This window comes from Caretta caretta, chromosome 2 (genome assembly GCF_965140235.1).
Source record: "Caretta caretta isolate rCarCar2 chromosome 2, rCarCar1.hap1, whole genome shotgun sequence".
Taxonomy (NCBI): domain Eukaryota; kingdom Metazoa; phylum Chordata; order Testudines; family Cheloniidae; genus Caretta; species Caretta caretta.
In genome coordinates this window covers 211,908,701-211,935,789 of record NC_134207.1, presented here as the reverse complement: position 1 = coordinate 211,935,789, position 27,089 = coordinate 211,908,701, and the positions used below count along the sequence as shown (strand labels likewise).

At 41.7% G+C, this 27,089-nt stretch overlaps 1 protein-coding gene and 1 long non-coding RNA gene across 4 annotated transcripts in view; one reads left to right on the top strand and one right to left on the bottom strand.

Moving 5' to 3' along the window:
• LOC142071182 (uncharacterized) overlaps window positions 1-14,057 on the bottom strand; it is a 59,370-nt gene extending 45,313 nt beyond the window's left edge. Inside the window, exon 1 of the long non-coding RNA XR_012667223.1 lies at window positions 13,996-14,057. This is a non-coding gene — a long non-coding RNA (uncharacterized LOC142071182). The remainder of the gene's footprint in view (window positions 1-13,995) is intronic.
• Window positions 13,512-27,089, top strand: part of ITGB8 (integrin subunit beta 8) — a 73,338-nt gene continuing 59,760 nt past the window's right edge. The window contains exon 1 of one of the 3 annotated variants that reach the window (XM_075125804.1): window positions 13,512-14,260. In XM_075125804.1, the coding sequence (XP_074981905.1) occupies window positions 14,134-14,260 (127 nt within the window). In that variant the 5' untranslated portion in view covers window positions 13,512-14,133. The remainder of the gene's footprint in view (window positions 14,261-27,089) is intronic. The other 2 variants (XM_048838349.2, XM_048838348.2) reach the window with 2 other exon arrangements.

The following is a 27,089-nucleotide window of genomic DNA, read 5'->3' as shown; positions in this document are numbered from 1 at the left end:
GTTTTTTCAGAAGCGATCTGCAGGAGAACAGAGTGGAGGCATTGTGGCTGGCTGGGCCAGGAAGGGAGGTCCCAGTTACATTCCAATGTATCTAAATGTATATTTAGCTGACGTCTTGCTGTAAGTGTTAAATTTCTATTTAATTTTGCCTCTGGGTGGACTGGAAACTCATTCTTCTAATAGGTATTCTCTACATTGTTAGAACTAGAGTCCATAAACCGCACACAAGAGTAAATATAGGAGTTCAAATTGTAGCCCTTGGCTGCCACCTAAAGGTTTCATATGCTTTAAGGGCACACCATCAGCTTAATATTTCCATGCATCACACTTTATGCATGGAAATGTTTTACTGCTGTTGTTATAAGCAACAGCTAAGGTCACTGTAGCTGCAAGAGATTAGAGGGACAAAACTGAATTGAAAAAAATAAATCTTGTATGCATGTGGCAGCCCTCCAAAAAGTATAACTCTTCCCATCTGCACATCCTCTGGATTTGCGATGACAGATCTAAAAATGAGGAAAATTTCTGGTCACACCAACTGGCTTTAGTGAAAAACAAACATACCCCACACCTTTAAGTAACAGATGGCTCTTGAGCTAATTGAGGGCCAAAGTGTTTCCAACTATCTCATGGGTTGTGCAAAGGAGGAGGGCACTATGCAGTGGTGGAGTTAGGCACCTGCAGCCCATGTAATCACATTGACTCAGTGAGGGTCCCTCTGACATAGTGATTCAGTTACTTGAACCTGGTGACAAACACAGTGAAAGTGGAGCCAGAATGCGCCCTACCTTTGTGGAGGATGCCATTTTGTAGGAAAATGACATCTTCTGAACATGTAGGAGCCCCAGAAATGAGCTTTGCAGAGGGACCCCATGGACTAAATGCCACTACTCACAGCAGGCAGGCACAGCTGCAGTCCTTGCATTCCCCATGGACTGCTCTCTCCGTGTATCCTCTGGAATGCAAACACTCCAGCAGTTCAGAGGAGGCAGGAGCATAGCTATCGTCCCCTTATGTACTCTCCTGCAGAACTCCAGTCTCCACTCTGATGCTAACTGCCTTGGTAACTCTGGCTAAGCCACTTAGCCTCATTCTATCTCATTTTCTCCATCTGTAGTAAGGGGATAATACCTGCCTACTTCAGAGGTGTCTGAAATCCATTATAAATTAGGACATTTCAATAAAAGGTCGGTTGTATACGGTGGAATCTTATACAAGTAAGTAATTTATAAAAGGGGGCCATGGATCAGCATTCATGTCACACTCCCCATCTGTACCCAGCCCAGGCTGGGGAAGCTAATGATCCAACCAGCGGACCAAATTCAGTGATGAATCCTGGTCACGTGCCACCTGAGGCATGTTGCACATCTGCTAAGAAGAAGCATCTATAAAAATTATTGTGGGCAATGCTACAGTTATTATTCAGATTATATAGTCAAATTGATAAATATCTCTCTAGATTGGATAATCTAATACAGTGAATCTCATACTGTGGTCCTTTTTATCACCAGTGGCCCACAGAGCTGTTCCAGTGGACTATAGAATTTTGAATGGGGAACTGGGATGTTGGAAAAAAGGTCCCTGAGGAGATCTGCCCGTGATATTATCCATAGAATGATAGTATAAGAACCACTGAGCTAATCTATAGTTTATCATAAAAGTTATACTCTCCTTTACAGAATTAGAGCTGTTTTAACGCACAGTCTTTTAATGTTTGGGTAATTTACATGGTACTATGCTTTAGAGAAGAAAGAAAGAAAGAAAGAGTCATAGGTTAAAAGAATTGTTGGGGAACTAAGAACTCTTTTTTCTGTCAACCCCTGCAGACTCTGTCTAGCATAATATTTGTTGTGAAACTAATCCTGATTCACAAACCCTAATCTACTTGGCTTCTCCACAGAGACTGATTTCTTTATTTTTGGCTTACCCTTTCCTCCTCCAGGAATACACCTCTCGTGCTCTTATGAGGAAGTGGCTTGACCATCTGGCAATGATGTTGTATTAAGAAATAAATCATGACTCCACAGAGAACTGATGGCTTTCACCCACTTGTGGGAAGAGAGTACTGACTGACATCACCACTTTAACCCCCTGTTGTAAAAATTAAAATCCACAAGTTTCCAATAAATGCATTTTCAAACTCTGGTAGTTACAACATGTTCTTGTCCCTCTCTTATACCTAGTCAGTTAATGGTAAAGAGCAAAAAAAAGTCGCTATTGTGTTCTTCTCTTACTTGTGCTCCATATAACAAGGACAGTGTCTAAACCTTCATGTTGAAAAAAAATGCATAAGATCATGTTTGCCTTAGTGTCTTCTAAAAATATTTTCTCCCTTCTCAGAATGAATGCACAGGTTATATTTTATTCTGATATCCTGATCTACTACGGCATTTTGTTTCTTTATTTTTGTTGTTACGTATAAGGTACCTGTCACTATGATATTTTTTCCGAATTATGGTGCTGATTGACTTCTCAATTACACTGATTTTACGCTAGTGTTGCTCTATTTAAATAAATGTCATTACTTATGATTTACACCAGTGTACATGAGAACCCAGTCAGGCCCTATATGCCTCCAGCCACGTGTAAACGATATTTTCTACCCCAGGTTTTTCTAAGGAAGAAATCTCAGGCTCCCACAGGAAAAGCACCTATCCTGTCTTATGTTATCTTTCCTCCACTCCTCTGGTATTCTTTTTTCAGTACTTTGTGTAACATGATGATCATTCAACTCCAGAATTCCTGCATTATTGGCCACACCCACCTCATCCAATCCAGCTCTCACATGAGGATAAGAAATTAAATTGTTCATAGAACAGGGGAAGTTTAAAAGATTCATAGATTTTTTTTCGGGGGGGATGGGTACAGAAGAGATCATCTAGTACAATGTCCTACACAACAAAGGCCATAAAACCTCATTCAGTAATTTCTGCATAAATTCTGTAATTGCAATTTGAACTATACCATATCTCTTAGAAAGACATCCAGTCTTGGTTTAAGTACTGTACATGATGGGGAAGAGAATAGAGAAAAAGTCTAATCAGATGTTCTTATCTTCTTCCACAGTTAAATTTTGGGGCATCTTCACAAATTTCTTTGCAATCTTTTACTTCCACTTGTGCCCCAAAGTTCTCCACTCTAGTACCCCAGCTAGTGATTGTTTGCTGGTCATATCTTTCATTAACTAAATTCTAATGTTCTTCTCATTAATAGTTTAGATCTCATAAAATTGCTTAAAGTACTTTCAGTGTGAGATACAGAATTCATGACCTAGCCCTTGAATTCCAAGTAGCTATATGCTTTTACCACGTTGTAGTCCACAATCCCTCAGAGTTTGAGGATGATTGTCTTCCATGAAACGATAGCCAGTTATTGTTGGTGGATCCGCAGGTAGCTAATGAGACCAATCCAGGATCCACAGATCTTATCACAGTTGGGGCAGATGTTTCCTGGTGGAAGGGGGGATCTAGATTGTTGAGTCAGACAGCAGCACATTCTTTCCTCCTTTACCGTTTCTCCATTTCCTGTTGTCTTCATTGGGTATCAAAATGCTGGGATCCTTGCCACAAGATCCTTCTCCACTTTAATCAGTCGAGGGCTTGGGTTTTCCAGGAGTTTATGTTGATGTTGCTCTTCTTCGTGTCGGCTTTGAGGGGGTCTTTGATTGCTTTTTTTGCCCTACCCTCATCCATTAGCCTTGGCTCAGTTGTGAGAACATGACTTGCTTTGGGAGTCGAGTGTCTGACATTCAAAGAACATGACCAGCCCAACGGAGTTGGTGGCAAATGATCATAGCTTCAATGCTGGAAGTTTTGGCTTGGTACAGAACACTGATGTTGGTGTGTCGGTCATCCCACTTGATTCAGAAGATCTTGTGTAGGCACCGTTGATTGTATTGTTCAAGAGCCTAGAGGTGTCTACTGTACATGACCCAGGTTTCGGCACCATAGAGGAGAGCAGGGATAATGATGGCCTGGTACACAAGAAGCTTGGTTTGGTTCTTGATGTCACAATCTTTGAAGACATGTTTTCTCAAGTGTCCAAATGCTGCACTGGTGCATTGGAAACAGTGTTGAATCTCCTAGTCAATGTTGGCTGTCTGTGACCGATAGCTGTCAAGGTAGAGGAAGTGCTTGATGTTCTCCAGGTTCTCTTTGTTGATCTTGATTGCGGGAGCAGGATCCTGGTGGTTCAGAACCTGTTCGGAACCTGTTGGTGGAGTACTTTAGTTTTCTTGGTGTTGAGCATGAGGCCTAGTTGGTTGTAGGTCTCAGAGATGTTGACTGTTCGTTGAAGATCTTCTTCCTAATGGGTGCACAGAGCTCAGTTGTCTGCATATTGGAGTTTAATGACTGATTTAGTAATAGTCTTTGTCTTGGTTTGGAGGTGATTGAGTTTGAAGAACTTGCCATCCATTCTGTATTGGATATCAGGTCCGGAGGGGAGCTTGTCAGCAATGAGGAGAAGGATGACAGCAAGGAAGATGGAGAAGAGGATTGGAGCGATGACACAGCCTTGCTTGACTCTGATCTTGACTAGGAAAGGGTCCGTTTCAGATCCATTGCTGATGACCCTTACGGACATTTTTTTGTTGAGGAATTGGAGAACAGCAATAAATTTTGGTGAGCATCTTTTAATGTGGAGACAGATTGAACACCAGACTCCACATGGGCCTTGACAGGATGAGGATCTTTTGCTCATGGCAGAGGAACCAAGATGATTGGAGACCACCATCCTGCTGCAGCTTTTATCTACCTTCGCAGCCATTGAGAGAAATTATCTCTTCATCTGCCTGCACTACCATTGAGGATTTGCGGGGGGGGTCAGATCACTGTTCATCTGGAACCTTACCTTCGATATTACGGCCTTGGGTGATCCTAACAGGAGTGCAAGACTCCTGTCAACATTGGTCTCAGGATCGTGGGAACACTCAAGCTGCTCCAACATGTCAAGGTAGCAATCCACTGGGGCAGTATACACAAATGGACTGACTTTGAACTTAGTGTAAGCTTGTCCCCACAATTTCTCGCAAAGTACTCTTCCTGTTAAAATATTAATGAGCACATCAGCTATGTCTAGAAGCCTCTCTGCCAAACTGGAGAAAGGAATGAGGAATGGATGAACTGCCACATGGTCCATCTAATCCAGTATCCTGTCTCCACTAGTGGCCTGTACCAGATGCTTCTGAGGAAGGTATTAAAGCTCTATTCAGTTATGCAATAATATGCCTGTGTGGGTCATTTCTCCCTAACCCCAGATAGTTAATGGTTGGTTTTTATTCTGGAGCTTGAAAGGTTATCTCCCTTATGAGCTATTATCTTAGCTAATGTAGTGGCAGATAAAATTCATATAAATGTCTCATGTATTTTTAAACTCCATAGAGTCCTTATCTTGAAGCAAAGAGTCCTGCAAGTTAATATACTCATTGTTTGAAGAAGAGCCATGGCTCTACCTTTGACTTGACTGTCCCATTGATCTAATGAGAAATACATTGTTTAAAATATTAACCATTCTACTTGTCTTTGGAATTGTGTCAGAGAAGAAAAGGAGTACTTGTAGCACCTTAGAGACTAACCAATTTATTTGAGCATGAGCTTTCGTGAGCTACAGCTCACTTCATCAGATGTATACCGTGGAAACTGCAGCAGACTTTATATACACACAGAGATCATGAAACAATACCTCCTCCCACCCCACTGTCCTGCTGGTAATAGCTTATCTAAAGTGATCATCAGGTGGGCCATTTCCAGCACAAATCCAGGTTTTCTCACCCTCCACCCCCCCACACAAATTCACTCTCCTGCTGGTGCTAGCCCATCCAAAGTGACAACTCTTTACATAATCAAGTCGGGCTATTTTGATTATGTAAAGAGTTGTCACTTTGGATGGGCTAGCACCAGCAGGAGAGTGAATTTGTGTGGGGGGGTGGAGGGTGAGAAAACCTGGATTTGTGCTGGAAATGGCCCACCTGATGATCACTTTAGATAAGCTATTACCAGCAGGACAGTGGGGTGGGAGGAGGTATTGTTTCATGATCTCTGTGTGTATATAAAGTCTGCTGCAGTTTCCACGGTATACATCTGATGAAGTGAGCTGTAGCTCACGAAAGCTCATGCTCAAATAAATTGGTTAGTCTCTAAGGTGCTACAAGTACTCCTTTTCTTTTTGCGAATACAGACTAACACGGCTGTTACTCTGAAACCTGTCAGAGAAGAGTTATCCATAATGAATGAATTGTTCTTATTTCAGAACTGGGGCTCTATTGTGCTAGGTGCTGCACAAACATACCTGCAAACATGGTTCCTACCCCAAAGAGAGAGAGAAAAGGGGTGGAGAGAAAAGTAAATATATCTACACTTTATACAAATAAACACTTGTAATATTACATAAGTCAATAAATGATTTCTCCAAATGCCTCTCAACTGCTGGACTCCACTGTTCCTTAGCCTGGCCATTAAGCATTTCCTGACTTCTTGTAGTTGTCACGGCCTCAGTGAGTCATGAGATGGGATTTGGAGGAGGAGAGGATAGCAGCTTTATGGATCAGGTCAGAGAGCGTGTTCCATACATAATAAGCACACCAAATTTCAAGATTGTAACTTTAAACATAGCACTTGAATAGTTGAAATGCCTCCCATTAGACTGATAACCTCTTGGTGACCTCTAATGGAAAAGTCAACAATTAAAGTTTGCCTTTGGATTTTTACCTGTATTTGTCAGTCCATAATTGAGTGCGCCAAATGTCATGAAACTAGCATTGTGTCTATGAATCACTCATCCTATATGCAGTGTAGTTGTAGCCTATCTAGTAACTGTAGTGATACTATAAGGATCCTTTGGATATTCCTCTCTTTTCTGTGCTAAAACTGACCCTATCTTGTTACAGGTTTGGGGGAATAACTGAGGTGTCCGGTTAAAGTGATGGGGAAGAAAACAGTGGAAAGGAGAGTAAAATAAATAGAGAAAGCAAAGAGGGAAGCCGAATAGGGGAAATAGTCTTCAATACGAAGGAGAGAAGAATTCCCTTCTGGGAATTAGGGGGACGTGAAGAGTGCACAGTTCTGATTTGTAATATACATACATAGATTCATACATAGAATTTGATTGACTGATGGATATATAGAATAAGGGGAAGAAATGTACTGTGTGCGTGTTTGTAATGATTTTGTACCTCTTTTATTTATTTATTTTATTTTAAAGTAATGGTCCTGGTACTTAGAACACAGGAGAGGACTTCTTTCATGTTATATTTAAATCCAAATAAATGGTGAACAATATCATTCACAAATGCAACATACCAGACTCCACTGGGCTGAAAAGCAAGGAAAGGGAAGTTACTACTAAACCTGTCTCCTGCATGACAATAGTCATTGACACATATACTCAGTGAAGTCAAGAAGATAGGCTATGTACACACTACAGCTTACGGTAGAAGTTGTTACTCGGGAGTGTGAATAAGCCATCCCCCTGAGCAACATAAGTTACACCAACCTAAGTACTAGTATGGACAACTCTGTGTCAGTGGGAGAGCTTCTCCCACCAACATAGCTACTGCGGCTTGCAGGGGCTAGAGTAATTATGTTGACGGGAGAACTCTCTTTTCCTCACATGTGGATTCTGAAGTTCAGTGATGTTGACCTAGTATCTTCTTCTATGTATCTTCTCATTAATAATATCTAGCATTTTGTCCTCTAAAACTAGAAATTATTACCAAACAGTGTTATGCCATGAAAAATAAGTGCCAATGTGCAAAATGTTTACATCTTATAATGAAATGTATCACAGCTTTTTTCAAAGATGTGCAGCATATTAATCATAGAATCATAGAATATCAGGGTTGGAAGGGACCTCAGGAGGTCATCTAGTCCAACCCCCTGCTCAAAGCAGGACCAATCCCCAATTAAATCATCCCAGACAGGGCTTTGTCAAGCCTGACCTTAAAAACTTCTAAGGAAGGAGATTCTACCACCTCCCTAGGTAACGCATTCCAGTGTTTCAATAATATTAACCATATTGGATTAGGATAATTGGAATTGTATGCATAATTACGATGGGCATGAAAAAATGGTGTATCATGTAGTCTGTATCACTAAAAGAGAGAACTACAACTTTCAACAGGCACACATCCTTGTGGGTTGGTAGATAAGGTTTGTCAGTCAGTGGTGAAGTGCTATTTTTATAGAAGCTACAGGTACCTCTATTCTATGAGACCAGCTGTTGAGTTTGAATAGTCCAGCTATTGCACATTTGTGGAACAAGAAGACAAGTTAACACACTGATTTTCTTTATTCTTTGATATAATGGCCACAAAAGAGATGCCTTTTAAATTCAAAGTAAAAAAGCAAAATAAGTATGATTGTATGTAACGGACAAGTATGTGGCTCTTCTATATAGTTGTGTGGCAGAAGACCAGGACCTGTTCAGATTAATGTCAATGGGAGCAAGAGAAGGCCTAAAATGTAAAACTAAGTACCATAGTCTAAAAAGATAGTAAACTATTATTTAAAAAGTAATAATTCATAGTGAGGTTGTATAGACATAGGAGATGTAGAGAAGCAGGAGAAAACTTAGAATTAATTTAGTTTAGTTATATCAGAAGTTCTCTAATTTATTTTAATTGTGTATGAAGTAAACACTATATTAATGAAGCTGACTTGTGTAACTTTCATGTTTGAAATTATATATGAAAACCCAATCTTCATATTTTAAATAAGTACAAACTACATTTCCAAAGCCATACATTTCTTATGTGTAGATCAGTTGCTATTGGTATATTAAAATATATTGCTTTTAATTTTTTCTATTATTTTTCATTTGAAAACCATAACCATATGAAATGTAATATTTTTACTATAATTTATTCTGTACCAGAAACTGACTTGCTGTTCAGTAGATGCATGTTGTGTCTTAGCATTGAGTTAATTTCAGACATGATTTTTAGACATATTAGGTTATTCTGCTACCATATCAGATTTTATAGTGCAGTTATGAAGTCTCTACGTGCTTTGAGTTGGATGAAGTCTACAGGTTCAGTGAACTGTCCATATCTATCCGTGGCAGTGCTATGCAAGCAATTCAAGTTGTGGTGACCATAGTTTTCAACTCTGTTGCAGATGGCAAGGTGATACCCTAAGATAAAAGGACAAACCTTTGGCATTTGCTCCATCCCACCCTGGGAACACTCCCCTTTTAATGCAGAGTTCTGGGGGCATGGTGTTTCTGAGAAGGTGTCTCAGATGTTTATTTCTTGGAAGAAATCTGCCAAAAATATTCATAGTTCAGGTTTGTGGTATTGTGCTCACAGGTCCTTTGGGTCTCCTTACCTGGTCCTCATGAACTGCTTGATCACCTTTCATTTGCCTAGTTTTCAGACAAATTGCATACTTCATTTATGGGGTAGATACGTTGGCCTCTCTGGACCTAAATGGACGGTGGTCCAGTGTTTCTGTAGCCCCTCGCTGTCCATTTCACACAAGGAAACCCATATTTAAAACTCCCCTGCACTGTGAGTTCTTAAATCCATCTAGACAAAATATTTGTTGTGCTTAGACTTACTCATTTCCTGGTGACAATGATATCAATCTGCACAGCAAATGGTCTTCAGGCTCTGCTGACTGATCCACACTATTCTATGTTTTCAGTGTTTAATTAGTGCCTATATGTTCATTTTGGTGAAGTCCTTCTCCCCAAATTCAACATTAAAAAGATTTGGTTTTTTTTCTTAGATTAAAGGCACCTGTGGTCTATCCAGCTTTGTTTCTTCTGAGACTAGTTCCTTGGATCTCACTGTCAAAAAGATATCCGTATTTCCATCTCTCACTACTGTGATGAATAACTAGTCTCTAAGGTGCCACAATTACTCCTAGTTCTTTTATATAATTTAAGTTCACAAAATGGTTCCTGCTATCTAATGTAGAGCAGTTTTCACTGTCATGCTTAGAGATGTTTTAATTCTGTTCAGATACAGGTAGCTACGTGACCCTTGTGGCATACACTTATAAAACAATATTGTTGGTATTCTTCAAACCTCACTTGGATTATGGATAGAGTCCTGTGCAGATACAGAATTTTTATCCACATCAGATCCGCAATCCTCAAAAATGGTCTGTGGATATCTGCATTGTGAATATCAGCGGATATAAAGTGGATATCTGCAGATTTGCAGGGCTTTAATTATGAAGAGCTCAGAGGCCAATCTCCAAAGCAGAGGGGTGCAAGCTTTCTCAGTCCCCTAGAGCTTTTGTTTCTTTTGGGATGTCCCTTGTTTTTGCTTTTATGAACTTTTTTCTTTTTTATGGAATGCATTGTTAAAGCTCTTCGGGTTTAGCTCTCATGCTGTTTGGAGGTACTTGATCCCTTCCTTGGTTCAACCAAAAACGTTTCAGTTGCTTGTTTAGCATGGCCCTCTATCTTCATCACTGCCTGAATTAGTAAGTAGTATTGCTTTTCCTCATACTACCTAATCCTTAGAGTAAGAATCTCCTGAAGGGAATTTTCTTCTCTTGTAATTCTCCTTGTCTGCAGAGACTGTCACACAAATTTTCACTCACCCACCTCCCCTTTGAGTTTAGAAACTTTGCTTTTAAAGTGGTAGGTTGTGTCTTTATAGCAGCACACAAGGGAGTATTTCATTATTTTGCTTGAAAAAGAAACTGAGGAGGTTACCAGTGGGCTGTACCACTCACATGTTCCATCTACTGATGGGGGAGGGATATGCAGGCCTCCCACAACTAGTGTTCATAGCCAATATTGTGCTAGAGACCCGAAGAGTGAAAATTCTGTGAGATATCCTCAAACAAATAAAATTGCAAAGTTATATTCCCTTCTAATGGAACTTTCTGACTTACAATATTTGCTTGAAAGTAGAAAACAAGCTTTTATTTGTATATAAAAACTCCAAGACTACATTCAGAAAGATGTTAGCCACCCAGACAACTTTGAATAGGTTTTTGATAATGCAGGTCACCTGTAATCAGGTCGCCATTGCAGGATTTTTTTAGGTCTTGCAGACTAATTAAAATATTCCAGATTTATTTGGAGTGTCTTGACACAATTATTTAGACATTGTGGATAAGAGTGAGCCAAGCTTAGGGTGTCCCCAACATGCTTCATTTCAGTCTCAAAGTTACATAGGTTCCATACAAACTTGGCAGTCCTTCCCTTTTATTGTTTTACATCAAAAACTGAAATTGTAGAGTTATTTTATGCCAAAGGAATGGATCCCACAGCATTAAATTCCTTGAATGAATAATTTTTGTTCCCATAATTTATGAGTCTGTTTGCATTCCACATTAGGGCCTTCATAGGTTGAGGTCTGGTACCCAAAATTAATTTTAGGAAGGGGGAAATTTTGAGACAGAATGATAGTGTAGCATTTTAAAACACCAGTTTGGCAGTGGAGATGTTGGTTCCATTTCCATCTCTTCCCCAGATTTACGCTGTAATCTTAGGCAAGTGATTTAACCTAAGCTTTACTTTCTTCAATTTCTAAAATGGGGAAAATAAAATATGCTTATCTCACAGTGTTGTGAGGCTTAGTGCATTGCTTGGAAAGTGCTTTGCGATCCTCACTTTTTAAGGGCATTAGATGTGACAGGTACTGTTAGGTGTCATTTTGTCAAGAATTATGTTTCAGTTACATTTGAATGAATTATTAATTCTATACAAATCAATAACACAGACAAACGTTTATACCATTTCTGGATAAGTACCCTGTCCTACATGTCCACTGATGTCAACAATAATGGAAGCTTAAGTGTTATGGTATATTTTTAGATTAATTTTAATTTGTATTATAGTAGTGCCTAGAATCTCTGCCCCTGAAGAGCTAATCTAAATAATCAAGAAAGACAGCCAAAAATCGAAAGAACTTGACTGTATTCATAGGCCCTTGAACTTTTGACTGATAAAGAACAAGCTGTACGGCTATGCATGTGTATCTACATGGTTTGAAACATGTCATGCTTGTCTAATTCCACATGTGGCTGCTTAGATGCACAAATCCTGGTCCTCTCAGATGTAAACAAAGCAACATGTAATCTTTTGAAAACTGAGCCCCAAAATAAATGATTTAATAAACTGAATTGAGTTAAATTTTCTTAAGATTTGAGATGTTATTGTGATAGGTACAAGTGACAGAATGTACCTGGGGACAGGGAGGGAGTTTCCTAGCTTTTGCTTGAAAGCAAGGTACTTTCCACTCACTTACTAACTCACTCAGGAGTAGTCTTAACCTTTGAACACTCCTACTTTGCCTGAGGGGGTGGAAACCCAGATTAGAAGACTGCCTGAGAGGGGTGACAGGCGGAGATAAAGGAGGGGTTACAAACTAATTTATTTTTGTTTTTACCTGATCTGAGGTAGAGTAAAATAAGTATTAAAAGAGAACCAACACAGAGTGGCATGGAAGGGGGCTAGGGTATTTCCATAGGGTCACAGGCATTCCCAATGGGGACAAGGCATCCTAGGAGAAAAGGGAGCTAGGCAATCAAATGGTGGTGAACTAGGAGTTACAACTGGGCAGCACAGGTGGTGAGATATGGGAGCAGAGGTATTATCCAAGAGGTGTGTGACAGAGAGAGTGCGTGCGTACAAGGGCAGATGCCAACATTCAGCACAAATACCCTGGTCAGGCTTCATATAGCGGGAAACCTTACAGCGAACATGGTACCCACTGCTGCCAGATCTGCCCTACCATGCAGGGTGTGATTGAGATGTACTGCCCTCTTCCCATTTTTGCACAGACGGGAGGCTAGGAGGATCCTGGGGCTGCAGAGACAACTGCGGTTCCTCACATGCAAGGGATGGGAGCAAGGGGGTCCAGGGGAGGACTGTGGGGTGGGGCGGGGGGACGGAGAAGTGCCCTGGGGACGGATGGGGGGTGGCGAGGGGAGGAGGTGAAGAGGGATGGAAGATTCCGGATGGAGGGTGCGTGAGAGCAGGGGGCCAAGGGGAAGAGGTGCCGGGGGGTGAGGGGAGGAAGTGCCGGGGGGAGCGAGGGGAGGCGGTGCCGTGGGGGGCGAGGGGAGAAGACGCAGGGGAATGGGTGCGGGGGGAGCGAGGGGAGGCGGTGCCGTGGGGGGCGAGGGGAGAAGACGCAGGGGAATGGGTGCGGGGGGAGCGAGGGGAGGCGGTGCCGTGGGGGGCGAGGGGAGAAGACGCAGGGGAACGGGTGCGGAGGGAGGGCGAGGGAGTGCAGTGGGGGCAGGTGCGGGGAAGGGGGCAGGGGAGGAGGTGCAGGAGGACTCCGGATGGTGGGGTGCACGGGAGTCGCGAGGCTGGGTCCCCCCCGGGGGTGCAATGGCAGAGGGATGGGGGGGTCAGGGGGAGGAGGGGGCGGGGCTGAGGCTGGGGACGCCGTGCCAAGGCAGGCGCCCGCTCGGCCCCGCTGGATCTAGGCACCGCCGCGGAAGACGGGGCGGGGAGAAGCGCCGTGATTCCGCAGCTCGGCGCAACAAAGGGAGCCGGGCGGGGGCGGAGACTGGGCGCCCCGCCCCGCCCCGCCCCGCGCGCCGCAGCCGGAGCTCAGCGCCCCCAGCACCCGGACGGGCTCGGAGCCTGCCCTGCCGCTGGTGGTCTCCTAGCAACGCGGGACCCCGCGAGCCGCACTCGCCGCACTCGCCGCACGCCGGCGGGAGCAACGGCGGCCCGCGCGCCCAGAGCCTTCTCTGCTCCCGGGGAGGGGCAGCCCGGGGCCACCGACCCTGCCCCGGCAGAGCCCACCTGGCGGGCCGGGCCCCGCGGGAGGGTGGTGCCCTGAGTCGGGGGGGCAGCGTAACGCCTTGCTTCTGGGGCTTTGCCAAGTGCCGCCGCCGCCGGGCAGGGGGAGACAAAAGCCCTTTGTGAGCCGGGCTGGGGGCGGATGGAGGCACCCGCCGCCCCTGCCCGGAAAGGACCTGGCTCCTGCTGCCGCCAAGTGGCTTTGCGCTGGGCTCGGGGGTCCCTACGCTCCCCCTGACATGCGGCGCCGCACGCCGCCCCTGCCCTGCCTCCTACCTGCGAAGGGTGCGTCCCTCCTCCCGCTTCTCCTCCTCCCCCGCAGCCGCCCGAGCCCCCGGCGGGGCTGAGAGCGAGCGAGCCGCCCAGCCGAGACTTGGCCGCCAGGACAGGGAGAGGTGCCGTCTGCTTCGCATTATGTGGATCCCACTCCTGGCTTTTCTTACTGCTGGAATCGTCTCTCTGCAGAAATGCCAACGAGGGCCTGGCCCCATGCTGCGGGCAGCCAGTGTGCTCGCAGCTGTGCCGGGGCTGTGCCAGCGCCGTAAGTTGCCGGGCTTTGTTTTGGGTCGGTTTTTTGCTCTCTCGTGAGTGGGTTGAACGGGGGGCAGGTGAGCAGCTGCCGGGCAGGTTTGGAGACAGTGGCGCCTGAAAGGTGCAGGGCTCCTGACTCATAGAAACTGCCAGCAGGAGCCATAAGTCTTGGGAAACTTGCACTTGACAGCTGGAGGGTTGGAGATAGGTTAATCCTGCAGGATCCTTCCCCGTGTGCCTTGGGAACGGGCTCCTCCCTGGAGGCCAGGTGCATCCTGCCTAATTCCTGTCCCTTTGACGTTGCATCGACTTTCTAAAGAAAACTGCAGGAGGAACAACGTTCCCATCGGAGCAGCCCATAAGGTTAAGGAGAGAGAGAGAAACTCTGATAAAGAGTTTCATGGTGCCACCCTCTGTCTGCACGTACAGTGTGTGTTATTCCTATGTGCTGTTTTCAGTATGGATAATGCAGGTCATTGTAGCGCTAAATGATGAAGCAAAGGTACAGTTTATAGTCAGAGTGAAAACATTTAACTGTTTCATCAATACTGTTCAGCCCAGTAAAGGGGTGATTGTTTCTTCCCCTCATACTTCCCCCCACCCCCCACCCCAAGAAAGAAAAAATAACATTAATGTTGAGAGAGAACTTAAATTCCTTACACAGGTTATACAGGTGATATTCCAACAAGCCTTAGCCCCAAAGTGCAGGCTATAGGGCACTGACAGGCAGAAGTTCTATTGACTTCAATAGGGGTCCTGCATGCAGACTGAGGGCCATGCATGCAAATGGCTCTAAATTCATAAACCAATTTAGTCATGAAATTAAATCCCCTCCCCCCCCACCTTTAACCTCCTGCACTAGAAAAGGGTTTAACCAATTTTAGTAACTTTGTAGAGTAAAATGTACTCTTAGGTATTAAAATTGTATGCCAAGTTTCAGCCTGGAGTTAATTAAAATGTCCAAATTATAACCCTATAAAATAAGATTTATGATGGGAACAGCATCTTAGCTTTAATTAATTGTTGTATATGTAACAAGCTAATGTCTAATTCAATAAGATTTACTCAGTACTATTAAATGACATAACAATGGAATAACTTCAGTTAACTTTCATGGTGTGGGTTTTTTTGTTTTGTTTTTGGCTTTGTTTTTTTAATTAAAAATGAACCAAACTAAATGTCAATGAGAAAAAAAGTTTAATATCAAGTTGCTTATGAAACAGTGACATCCTGTATTTGGTGTCCTCTATAAAATATGAATGATCACGTTCGCCCTGAAGTTTTGACCTATGACTGAGCTGAGTTCAACATGGGCTGGGCTTGAGGGAGTGGCTGCAGTGGTTCTTAAACACTTTTGTATTGGTGACCCCTTTCACATAGTAAGTCTCTGAGTGTGACCCCCCCCTTATAAATTAAAAACCACTTTTCAGTATATTTAATGTGATTATAAAAGCTGGAGGCAAAGCAAGGTTTGGGGTGGAGGCTGACAGCTCGTGACCCCCCCCATGTAGTAACCTCACGACCCCCAGTTTGAGAACCCCTGGGCTAGGGTGACTAAGGCATCTTTGCACTATAGAATTCTTTGCATCCTTTCCCTAACTCTCACTGTGCTACAACAGCTCCCTATGGACATCTAGCAGTAAGAGTAATTGGACAGCCATGCCTCTTTGCTCCCTCCCTGGTATGCCCCTATGCCAGGTGTGGTAGATGATCATTTTTCTTGCTTCCATCCTGCCATACAGCCCTATTCCAATGGGGGTATTTCCCTGTGAGGAGATCCTCTGGTTTGTGGTTTTTGTACGTTTGCAGAGCTCATGTATGGAGGTAACAATTCTGACCTATGTATTTGCTGTATTGCATCTGTGAAAGAGAAAAAGAAACATGCTTGCATAAAGAGATATAATTTAAAACACAGAATTTTACTCATTCTTGTTGACACATTTGTCATGTATTATTGATAAAAATATACTATTTTATTCTATTTAACTATTGCTTGTAATTCTACTTAACAGTTGCATTAAAAATAGCACCAAATTCACTTATACCCATGGAAGTCTGTGGCATGGGGAGTTGCGTGGGTGTGTAAATTAAGGTAAAATTTGATCCTTCATTTGGATTAAGGTTGGAGCACAAAATAAAATCTGAGAAAATACTGCAAAGTTGCACGTCTCACTAAATGTCCTCTAAGCATAGATAAAAGATTAGTTTTCCTGCCATTGACAAAGGATCTCTTGTTCAGAAACGTTTACGAAAGGAAATTTGCAGTTCAGTTAAGCCAAATAAAACAAATACCTGACACGAGAATGGAACTTTTGCTAAATGAGATTTGCCAAGTAGCAATTTACACAGATCCTGTGCTTATAAAATACTAAAAAACAAATACCTCTTAATTTAGTAAACCACTGAACAGAATAAAAGATAAATACAAGACATTGCTATACTGGGCCATGTTAATCAGCTAGTTAATGCTGTTGACTTCCATAGAGATACAGCATCAGTTAACTCATCTTGTTGACAAACTATATAGAACAATAATTCTACAGTTTGTCAGTTAAGTACATATATGAAACTTTTCAAAGAGCTACAGTCTGAGAAATAGTTGGTAAAGATTAACAAGAGATTGTGGGTTTAAATTCCAGCAGTGGCTCAAAATAAGCTTTTACATTTGTTGGAATTCATTTACTTTGGTCTTGGCGGGAGCCTTAGAAATACCCAGATTATGATCCCTGTGTTAACGTTAAATAAGCAGGCTTTACCCTGACTACCCATGCAAGGGTTGGATGGCGTGGAATCTTTATCTCTAATTTGGAGCCAGAAGTTTGGAGCACCGACGTAACAGTTCCATGGCTGCTGCTGCAGCATCCAGGGTTGACAAAACTTTTGATTTTCAGAGTTTATATTCTCTTTATGTCAAGTTTCACGTAGAGGGGCAGGTTGGGAGGGTTAGGAGAGTGGAAGATCCTTTGATCATAGCATGGACAGATGTTTATTGGTCCGTCCCAATAGAATGATTTCTAACTCCAAATATAATAATGGTCAGTTGTTCTCTCTTCTGCTCCTTTGGTGTTTTGCCAGTCTTATCACATCTCATTCTCATGCCTGTTTGTTCTAGCACCGAATGCTTCCTACTTCATTATTGTGTTATTTCTCTAAGGTTCAGGGAATACTATTCAAGCCTCCCATGAAGGAAATATATTTTAAAAGGAGGAGTCCCTCAAGAAAAAATATGAAGCAAATAGTGTATTTTGGTAGTCAGTTAAAGCATGTGGACAGGCCTGCCTGTTGATTTCTTTTTCTTGCTGGCTCATTTCCATTGAGGACTCAGTGAAAGCTGTATTGTATAGAATACTCAATATTCAGACAGCTCTGCTTTTCCTGAGCCTTAAATGAAAACAATCCAGCAAGAAGAAAAATCCTTTTTTCATTTTCCTTGAGCCTGCTTGGGTGATCCTCTTCTGGAAAAGACTTGACCCTCCTCAGGTAAACGAGTCTAAATGAGGAAAAAAATACTCTAGGTCATGTAGTTCTTCTGTTTTTTCTGCTCACCTATTCATTATTTCCCTTCTACTATGCCTGATAAGTACCTTTTACCAAAGGCATGAATTGCTGAAACAGTTTCAGTTTCAGGATACCCTCTTCACATTGGCTGCTGATGCACTCTCTTCTAGTTTCTATGTTCTTTCTGTTGCTTGTCCATGATAAAGGAAACAGCCCCATGCACAGCACTCCACACTACAGAAGCCTTATAATAGATTTGTTCTGGCATGGGTAGGGTGTAAGCTGTGAAGGGGGCCCTCTGTACTTCTTCTGCGCTACTGAGATTAGCTGCATGTAACTAACATGCTATTGCGGAAGGGAGCATTGAATAGAAGCTGGGGATTGCACTGGCCAGGAATACCCTTACCACAGGTGTCCAAGGGATAGTAACAGGTTTCAGAGGAACAGCCGTGTTAGTCTGTATTCGCAAAAAGAAAAGGAGTACTTGTGGCACCTTAGAGACTAACCAATTTATTTGAGAATGAGCTTTCGTGAGCCACAGCTCACTTCATCAGATGTGTAGTGAGCTGTGGCTCACGAAAGCTCATTCTCAAATAAATTGGTTAGTCTCTAAGGTGCCACAAGTACTCCTTTTCTTTTCAAGGGATAGTAGTTGCTTTTCTGATCCTTAGGCTGGACTGTAGTAATAGCTGCAGAAGAGTTGATCTGCAGTCCCATGGCCTCTGTTAGAAATGACAATCATACTCTACCAATCAATGCATCTGAAATGGATGGCTCTCGTCATTAAAATAGAATCCAGGTCAAACATTCTCTCCAGAGCAAGAGTAAAATGTTGCAGGTTTGCTCTTTATCAGAATGTTTAACAGAATTAAGAAAATCTGCATCAAATAAACCCTGACCTGCTCAGCCATTCAACAAAGGTGACTAACACATGGAATCAATGAATATTATAATCTGCCTTTGAATTAACAAAGGGCTTGAATGCTTGAAATGCTTTACAAAAAGTCCCTAAAGAGAAGAATTAAGAATCGTAAGATAAGAATATTAGGAACACCTTTCACAAAGATGACTCCTGAAGATGAAAACACATCAGTACCAGAAATAAGCACAAATATAACAAAATATAAAGCCACAAACAATAGAACCTTCAAAATTAAAAATCAAAATGTGAATAATCCCCATTAGTATGCTAATGATCAGATCTTGAGCACTCTGTGAGGGAGGAAGTATATGACACTATGATTAGATTGCGTAAGCTGAAAATATTTCTTCTTTGATGGCTGCTAGCATTTTTTAAGTCTACAGTCACAAGGCCAAAATAATCATTAGCATAGTCGATTGTAACTCCATTGTAGTGAATGGAGACTTACTTCCTTTCTTGAGCACTAAACTAGGCTCACAAATGTTAAACCCACAATGCAGAAAAATAACTGAGGTCAGAAACATGGGATATTTTTGCATGATGGATATACACCTTAAAAGCTGGTCCACACTAGTATTTAAGATCAAATAATTTATATAAATATTGTGACCATTGTACATCTTATGCTGTGAGTGTAACTTTATGAGTCTTTGGATGTAAGAACCACAAGCCAAATTTAGTGGTTCTGGCAGCTATACCATTCGGGAGATAATTCACACTTAAATACATCTCCAAAGCACTTCTACAAACATTAAAGACCCAAAGCCATATAATATGGTATATGGATATGGCTTCTGGTTTGGGGCGGGGGGGGGGGGGGGGAGTTTAGCAATTTTTGAGTTCTGTGGAGGTGTCCACAGAGTGGGGTGTTTTGGGGACTTTCCCTTGGTATATACATGTACTATACTGTATTACTGTACTGTAACACATTATGTTAAAGCATACTAGGTAACCTTTAGCATGCACCAGCAAGGTCTACAGGGATGAATTTATGCATGACAGGTTAGTGTGCTTTGGAAATCACATTCTCTGTGTATACAAGCCCTTAGATGAAAGCCAGGGAGCCTAGGTAGTGCCTGAATAAACAAACTGCACTGGAAAGGAGTGAAATTAGCACAGCTTGAGTAACTATTTCTGGTATATTTCTGTTTATTGGATAAACACCAATTTCAGTGTGGGTTGGTTATTTATTTATTTTGAGGGTGTTTTATCAGTTTTTTTATCAGTTGTTTTTGGTTAAAACCTAAAATCAGAAGCCCAATATATGGAAAATACCCATGCTTGTACTGGAGGCTGGTAGTCCAGACGCTTTGATGTAAAGCTGGCTTATCAAGCCTAATGCTTTGAAAATAAAATACTGGAGGGAAAAATGATATTTTTAACTGGACTCTTATCAAACTTCTCGCAACTAAGAGTCTCCATTCGAAATTATATATCTCCCTTCCCAGCTAACTCTAAAGTCAAAGCTCTTGTCCTAACTTCTGCTTTCTCTCCAGCCTAATTAAAAGACTTTCTGCCTTCTTCCCATCTACTTGGAACAGGCATAAGTTATGATGAACAAAATAGAATATGCCTTATTATTCTGTTCTAAGCCTCTTGAAGATTATTAATTAAAATCATTCCATTTCTGGCAGTTCAGTATTGAAGTTGATTGTTAATATAAATGGACTTGGCTATTTTGTGCAGTCTTTTGAGAGGGAAGAACAGCTCTAATGAATTAGTGTACTGTCCATTGTAATGGAACCTTTTGGGAAGAAAAGTAAACTCCTTGCCAGCCATTCAGGATTCTCTCTTGTTCTGGTGGCAGAATAAGAAAAACCCCTTGAGCAAAATGTAAGTGTTTCAGGAGGATAGGAATTTACAGCACCAACAAGCTGCCAAGAAACAACTTCTATGTTTGCCTAAGTTCAAGTATTTGCAAAGTTGATAATTGAGCATTCTCTTCATATGTTTCTGGATTTTCCATTGCTTCATTGTTATGGGTCTGAAGTAATTTCTGCCTGCTATTATTAGTAATAGGCAACAGTAATGAGTAAGAATAATTTATAACTATTAAAAAAATCTGGAGACTGCAGTTTCCCCCCCTCTTTAATTTTCTTTAATTAGTGGCTCAGGTAAGGAATATGCCCTTGCTGCAGGCAATAGGGTGTTACTTCTAGGGGTTGGATTTTTCAAATTTTCAAAGTACTTTCTATTCCCCTTGCTTTCTTTGGGAGTTAAGGATGCTCATTGCCTTGCAGGATTGGACTCAAAGCTTTAAAATACCCCAAGTTTTTGGCATGTTGCTTTTGTACCTTTTGTATAAGTATAGCTGCATGTTATTTTTTAGTACTAGTGTAATTAAAATAAGTACTGGTATGTTCCATTTTCTGTTCATGAAGAGGAGGAGGAGTATCCACTTAACATTGGCCCCCATTGCTGAAGGTCCTCCATATCTCTGTCAGAGTGGTGAGGACCCCCCATTTTCTCCCCCTTTTGCTTTATATTTGGTCCTCAAAACCCCATGTCATGGCCACCTTCCGTCCCGGCATTTGACTGATTTCCCTTCAGACCGCATCCATGTGTGGTGCGTATATTCCTCTACACAACAGAATTGTTGCTTAATTGGCTGAGGGGATCACTGTTGAATGCCTTAAGATACCTGCACCCTCAGGACATGAAGGTCGCTGGCAGCTATTTGTTTTGGTAAAATAAAGATCAGAACTAGGAATCAAGAACATCTAGTGCCTTAAAAACAAGATCCTCTCTCCCTCTTTGAGTCTAACCCACTGCATTGCCTGCTGATGTCCATCAGGATAATATGTGTGTTTTCTGCCTGATTCTGATATGTCAATAAAATATATAAGTATGCTAGCACGGACGTATGGTATATGTGCTATAAGACAGAAATATTTCTGTTTTTATGTTCATTTTCCAGAAGAATGGTTAGCGTTTTTGGTAATACTAGTGGAATAAACTTATTTTACTTGCTGTAATTTGTTTCTTTTATAAATTATTTTACATTTTCTATCATCTTGGCAACTTCAGAAATAAAATTATTTTACAATGAACAATTACAATACATTGTGCTGGACTAGCACAAATGACCTGATGAGAGAACACCAGAACTCAAACTGTATAGCTTGTTCACTGGAATGAAAATGTTATTACCTTCTTGCTCACTTTTGATATGTGAGATATGTAAAAGATGATCTTGTTGACTTCAAACCAGCATAGACCTTTTAAATACCTGTCTATATTGATAATGGGAAACTGTCTTTTAATACTTAAAAAGGATACGCTGGGCTAGTACAGAGGACAAACTATGTTAGTTTAAGGTCACTGTAGAACAAAAAAGGATTTCAGGAAAGCTCATGAGGTAATGAATAATTCTTCCTTCTCTCTCACTTCCACACTGTTAAATCAAATCATAAACAATTTCCTGTGGGCCTAAAACATGTGTATTATAATAGCCGGTACAACAGATGGTTCTTCACTTATGTATTGATTATCAAGCCTAAATGGAGGCTCATGGTTTAATTTGTGCCCAGTAATTTTAATAGCTGTGTATTTTACAGTAGTACTGGAAAAAGGACAGATTTGAAAATAGATGAGGGCAAACGTAAGACAACAACCTGACTTTGCTTCACACAATAATGAAAGCGGCTCCCTTTCCAGGTTATGGCAGCCATGGCTACTGCCATGTTAGGCCAGTAGTAACCCCAGTCAATATAGGGGAAGGGGTTACTTTTGCCTGTACTCTGTTCCATTTCAGATGTCAACTGACAGAACTCTTGCCTAGACTGTCAGTTATTTGGGAACCTACCCTCTTCTTCCACTAAGCTGGGATGGCGCTCTCTGTGTTGTCAATGGCTCCCAAATATCCCTTCCCGCTCAGAGTTGGAGTAGAGTCCAACACCATCTCTAGGCAGGACTGGGATTGGGTAGCTGCGATGGAGTGGGGTGGGTTCCTTAAAAATTTGATTAAGCTGCAGCAAGCTCCTTATTGCAGAGGTGGTAGCACTGATAGGGCCCAAGGATTTGTCATCGTCGCTAAAATTCATAGCAGTTATCCTACTAAGAACAATGGCCCTTCCCTCCCCCTTCAGTCTGGTGAAACATCAGTATATTCCGGCACTACTTTAAAATTCAGGATAATTTTGTCCATTTTTGTGGTGGCTGGCCAGTGCCGTTGCAAAAATGAGTGGAGCTGGGCCAAGTGAGGGCACCTAGAGGAGTTGCTGATTCAGCCAAGCAGCTCCCCTCTCCCAGAGTGAATCCCTCTAGTATACAGATATCTGTGCTGGAGAACTGGGGTGAGTCATGTACATTTCTGCTGTACTTAACACCTGGTTTCATTCCCATTTTCATCTTCTCAGACTGATAGAGTTTTGCAGTTTTGTGACAAAAGCACATTTCTCTGGGATGGGAATTCCTTGTCACTCCATGACCCCTACCACCCCTAGAATGGAGAGCTTAGTAATTTTCAGGGAAAACATAGGATCCACTATGCTTGTACAAAGACCCCCATGCGACTCCCCCCCTCCCCCCCCCCCCAAGAAATATGAAGTCTATCGGGGATTTAAAGTTTGGCAAGAATGACACAGAATATCTTTAGCTAAAACAAAGCTAATGACATAATTAAGTGTGCTCTTCCAATCTAAACAACTGTAAATTTTCATTTTGCCTTGGAAGTGCTGTGGAATGGTTTTGAAACATTAAAACACTAATTAACTGTTTAAAGTCTGGCAATGTATTGTCTGTTTTCCACCCTTGTATACCTAAACTACACCTGCAAAACACTGGAAGGAACAAACGAATTTGCAAGCACAACAGAAAAATTGCATATAAAAAAGTGTGTTTACACATACGATTACAATGGGTGTATGAGTGTATATTTTATGGGCACAACTTAGATCATTCTTTTTTTTTTTTTGCTATTGTTTTTAAATCTTGTCCTCAACATTAGCAATAAATACAGTTTAAAAAAATTATTCTGTAATCTGTTCCATCGCTTACCTGTCAAGTCATGCATGCCGTAGTGTGATCCTTCTCCCTTTGAAAACAATGACAAACCTCCCAACTGACTTTATTGAGAAGAGGATTCTAAAAACCTAAAACAGAACACAGGAACTGCCTGCTCTTAGGTGTGTTTGAGGTCAAAAATTGCTGCAACAAAGCACAAATGCTGAACTCATAATTTAACAGAACAATAAAAGGAACCGACTTCACAGTACTGTGTTATAAGATGTAGTAGCGTATTCAATCATTTTAGGGCCAGACACTTACAAAATCTCTATAGCTTAGTTCATCTTTATGAATTTATGCTTAGACAATTCATCAGTTGCAGGCACTGTCTATTGCCTTGTGTACCACAAATTGAAGAGGGATATTTCTTAATTAACTATTCTAAGTTCAAAGTGTGCAAAACCAAACCAAAAAAAGTTTAATACCTGAAACTCTTTTCCTGAAATTTTATTTACCATACTCCCTGAGATTCATGTTAATCATTTACCATATTTTAAGATTACAAAAGTCTATTGAAAAATTACCAAGCATTGTTTTTCCTTTTTCTTTCTGTATTCCAAAAGTCAATCAAAACATTAAAATACCCTCACAAACAGATTATATCTTCAAAAGGTTAAATATTGCCACTGAACACAGAGTCCCAGAAGGATGGGGTCCAGCCTGTTTGCTATTAATTTTACTTTTTGTATAAATAGTGGTTTTTAAATGTGTGTGATTCTAAAATATGTATTTTCCCCATATCATTGCATATACTAAATGCAAAGGGCCTACTGTTATTTCAGTGTTGATGAGGTACTAATGGAAGTGCTGCTCATAGATATTAGGCTAGAGAGGGAACTTAGTTGTAGCTGAGATATTGGCTCCTGGTTCCCAGTGCAACACAGAGTAGAATTCAGTCTGTTCTAAATTATGCACAGCTGCAAAGGACCATTCCAGCGTCTGGAGATTAGGGCATAAAGACACCCACATCCACAGTCCCTTCCAGGAATGCTCCTAGAGCAGGAACCAAGGGTGTTTTCTTGTAGCTGGTAGGCCAGCTCTATGCATTCTGAGGTCCCCTTTACTCCAGGGTAATCCTCAAAGATGCAGTTAAGACAGCTTTCTTGGTATTTTACAAGATCACTTTGCTGCAAAGCAACTTGAGTAGATCCAAGAATGTGACCCATCAAACTTAGGACACAGCAGCTAATGGGTGTGGGATGAGTATTTCCAAATGATATGTTTCAGAGTAACAGCCGTGTTAGTCTGTATTCGCAAAAAGAAAAGGAGTACTTGTGGCACCGTAGAGACTAACCGATTTATTTGAGCATAAGCTTTCGTGAGCTCCGATGAAGTGAGCTGTAGCTCATGAAAGCTTATGCTCAAATAAATTGGTTAGTCTCTACGGTGCCACAAGTACTCCTTTTCTTTTTCCAAATGATATGATCATCTTAAATTACTGTGTATACTTGTATCTGTGAGAGACAGATTCAGAATAAGGATGGCTTCAGAAACAGAATATTCTTTGACTCAGTGTTTACAGGCATGTATCACATCAAGGAATTGTAGTCATCTTATCTAAAGGCAGACAGCTCCACAAGAAAATGCAGGGAGAGAAGAAGGGCTAGATGTGAATGATGGGGATATTCACCAACTTCAAGGATGACTTGAAAAATGTTCCAGACACCTACTAGCTGTAGGACTAAATCTGTTGGACAGGGGAAGATATGAAGGCCAAGAGAAGGTCCCAAGGCAGCATCCTGATGAAGGTCAGCATCCATGTCATCGCCCTGCTGCTAGAGAGGGGGAGGGTGCTCTCTCTGAGCACCACTTGGTGGTTCCATCTCTCCTTGTCTGCCTTAGGATAGTATATTTCTGATAAACTTGCTCCAGTCCCTCCATCCCCAACGACCTGTCTCCTCTCTTTCCCTCACAGCCTCTTGGATGCTGTGTTGGCAGAGGTCTCTGCCACTCTCTCTACCCTAGAACCCTCTGGCTATGAAGGGGGATAGAAAGAGATCTTGGTTACTCTTCCCCTAACTTCTGTCTCTTTGGTTGATCTTCCCAGTTAATAATTCCTATGACTGCCTCTGCTGCTGCTCCTAGATTTCCCATGCAGCATGAAACTGAGGTGACTGCTGTTGCCCACAGTGTTATGACTTGTGACCAGTTTCCTTAATCTCTGGCTACGTCTATACTATGAGCTAGGGGTGTGATTCCCCGTCTCACTTAGGTATACTCTCACTAGCTCTCATTGCGCTAGCATGAGTATAAATAGCAGTGTCACCGTGGTAGGATGGATAGCAGCAACAGAGGCACAGCTGAGCCATATATGTCAGGGTCCAGTCCAAATTTACCACATTTCTTTTTTTAAAATCTTCTAGACTTGCTAATGCTCATCTCAGAGACCTGCAAACCTATGAGCAGCAAAGCTTCATGGAAATAATGCTGCATCACTTAACATTTTGAAGATTTTCTCTGTGACCATAGAGGCTTAGAAACTCTGCTTATTTAAAAATAAAGTTTACAGTATTCAGAAATTGATCTCACATGCCTTAGGATCTCCTGTACCTAGTATTTTAAAATCCTGACTGCGTGTCAGTCTATACCATGCACATGCAGGTAGTGCTTTTTATTCAGAGATCTCAGAGCGACTTGTAAAGGTTATTATTTCCATTTAGGAGTAAATGAGAGACAGAGAGGTTAACTGACCTACCAACAGCACACAGCAAGACCATGTTAGAGTTAGGACTAGAATCCAAATCCAGCTCCCAGTCTTGCTCGCTAGCGATGCTTTCCACAGTATTTATCTAAATGAGTGCGTTTAACTCTTGTAGTTTGTTCTCTTTCAGTGAAACTGCCAGAACACTTCATTCAAGTTGACAGTGTTCCTTAAAATAAGGAAGTTTTTAAATTAGCCAGTTTTTTTTTTAAAGTCTAGAAATTTTAAATGGGGAAATAAATCTTAATGGTTATGGGAGTGGATTTTACTTCCTTACCATGTTGACAAAAGTCTCTTGGGTGGGCCAAGAGCAGCAATACCAAACCTGTTCAATCCTGCCCTCCTCCCCATTACCATTTTCTTTGTGCATGCATCTGCCTGCTACCTCTTCAGTTCAATTGCAGGTTTGCTGATGCTCTTGCTGTTAAGCACCCTCTTTCACATCCTGTGGCAGAGCATGCAGCTGAGATCCCATCAGAGCACCATGTGAGAGTGATGCAAGTGACCATCAATAAAATAGTGAAACAGGCTAAACTCAAATTACTGGCAACTGCACAAAGTACAGTGGAAAAAACAGAGGAAAAATGTTTTTCTCGAATGTTTCTTTTCTAGTAATCTGAGGGATTACTTGTAAAAATAGCAGATTCTCAGGTTTTCATAAGGAATTTTTTTTTTCAAATTGGTCTTCCTTTACTCTGAAATTCTGTCCTT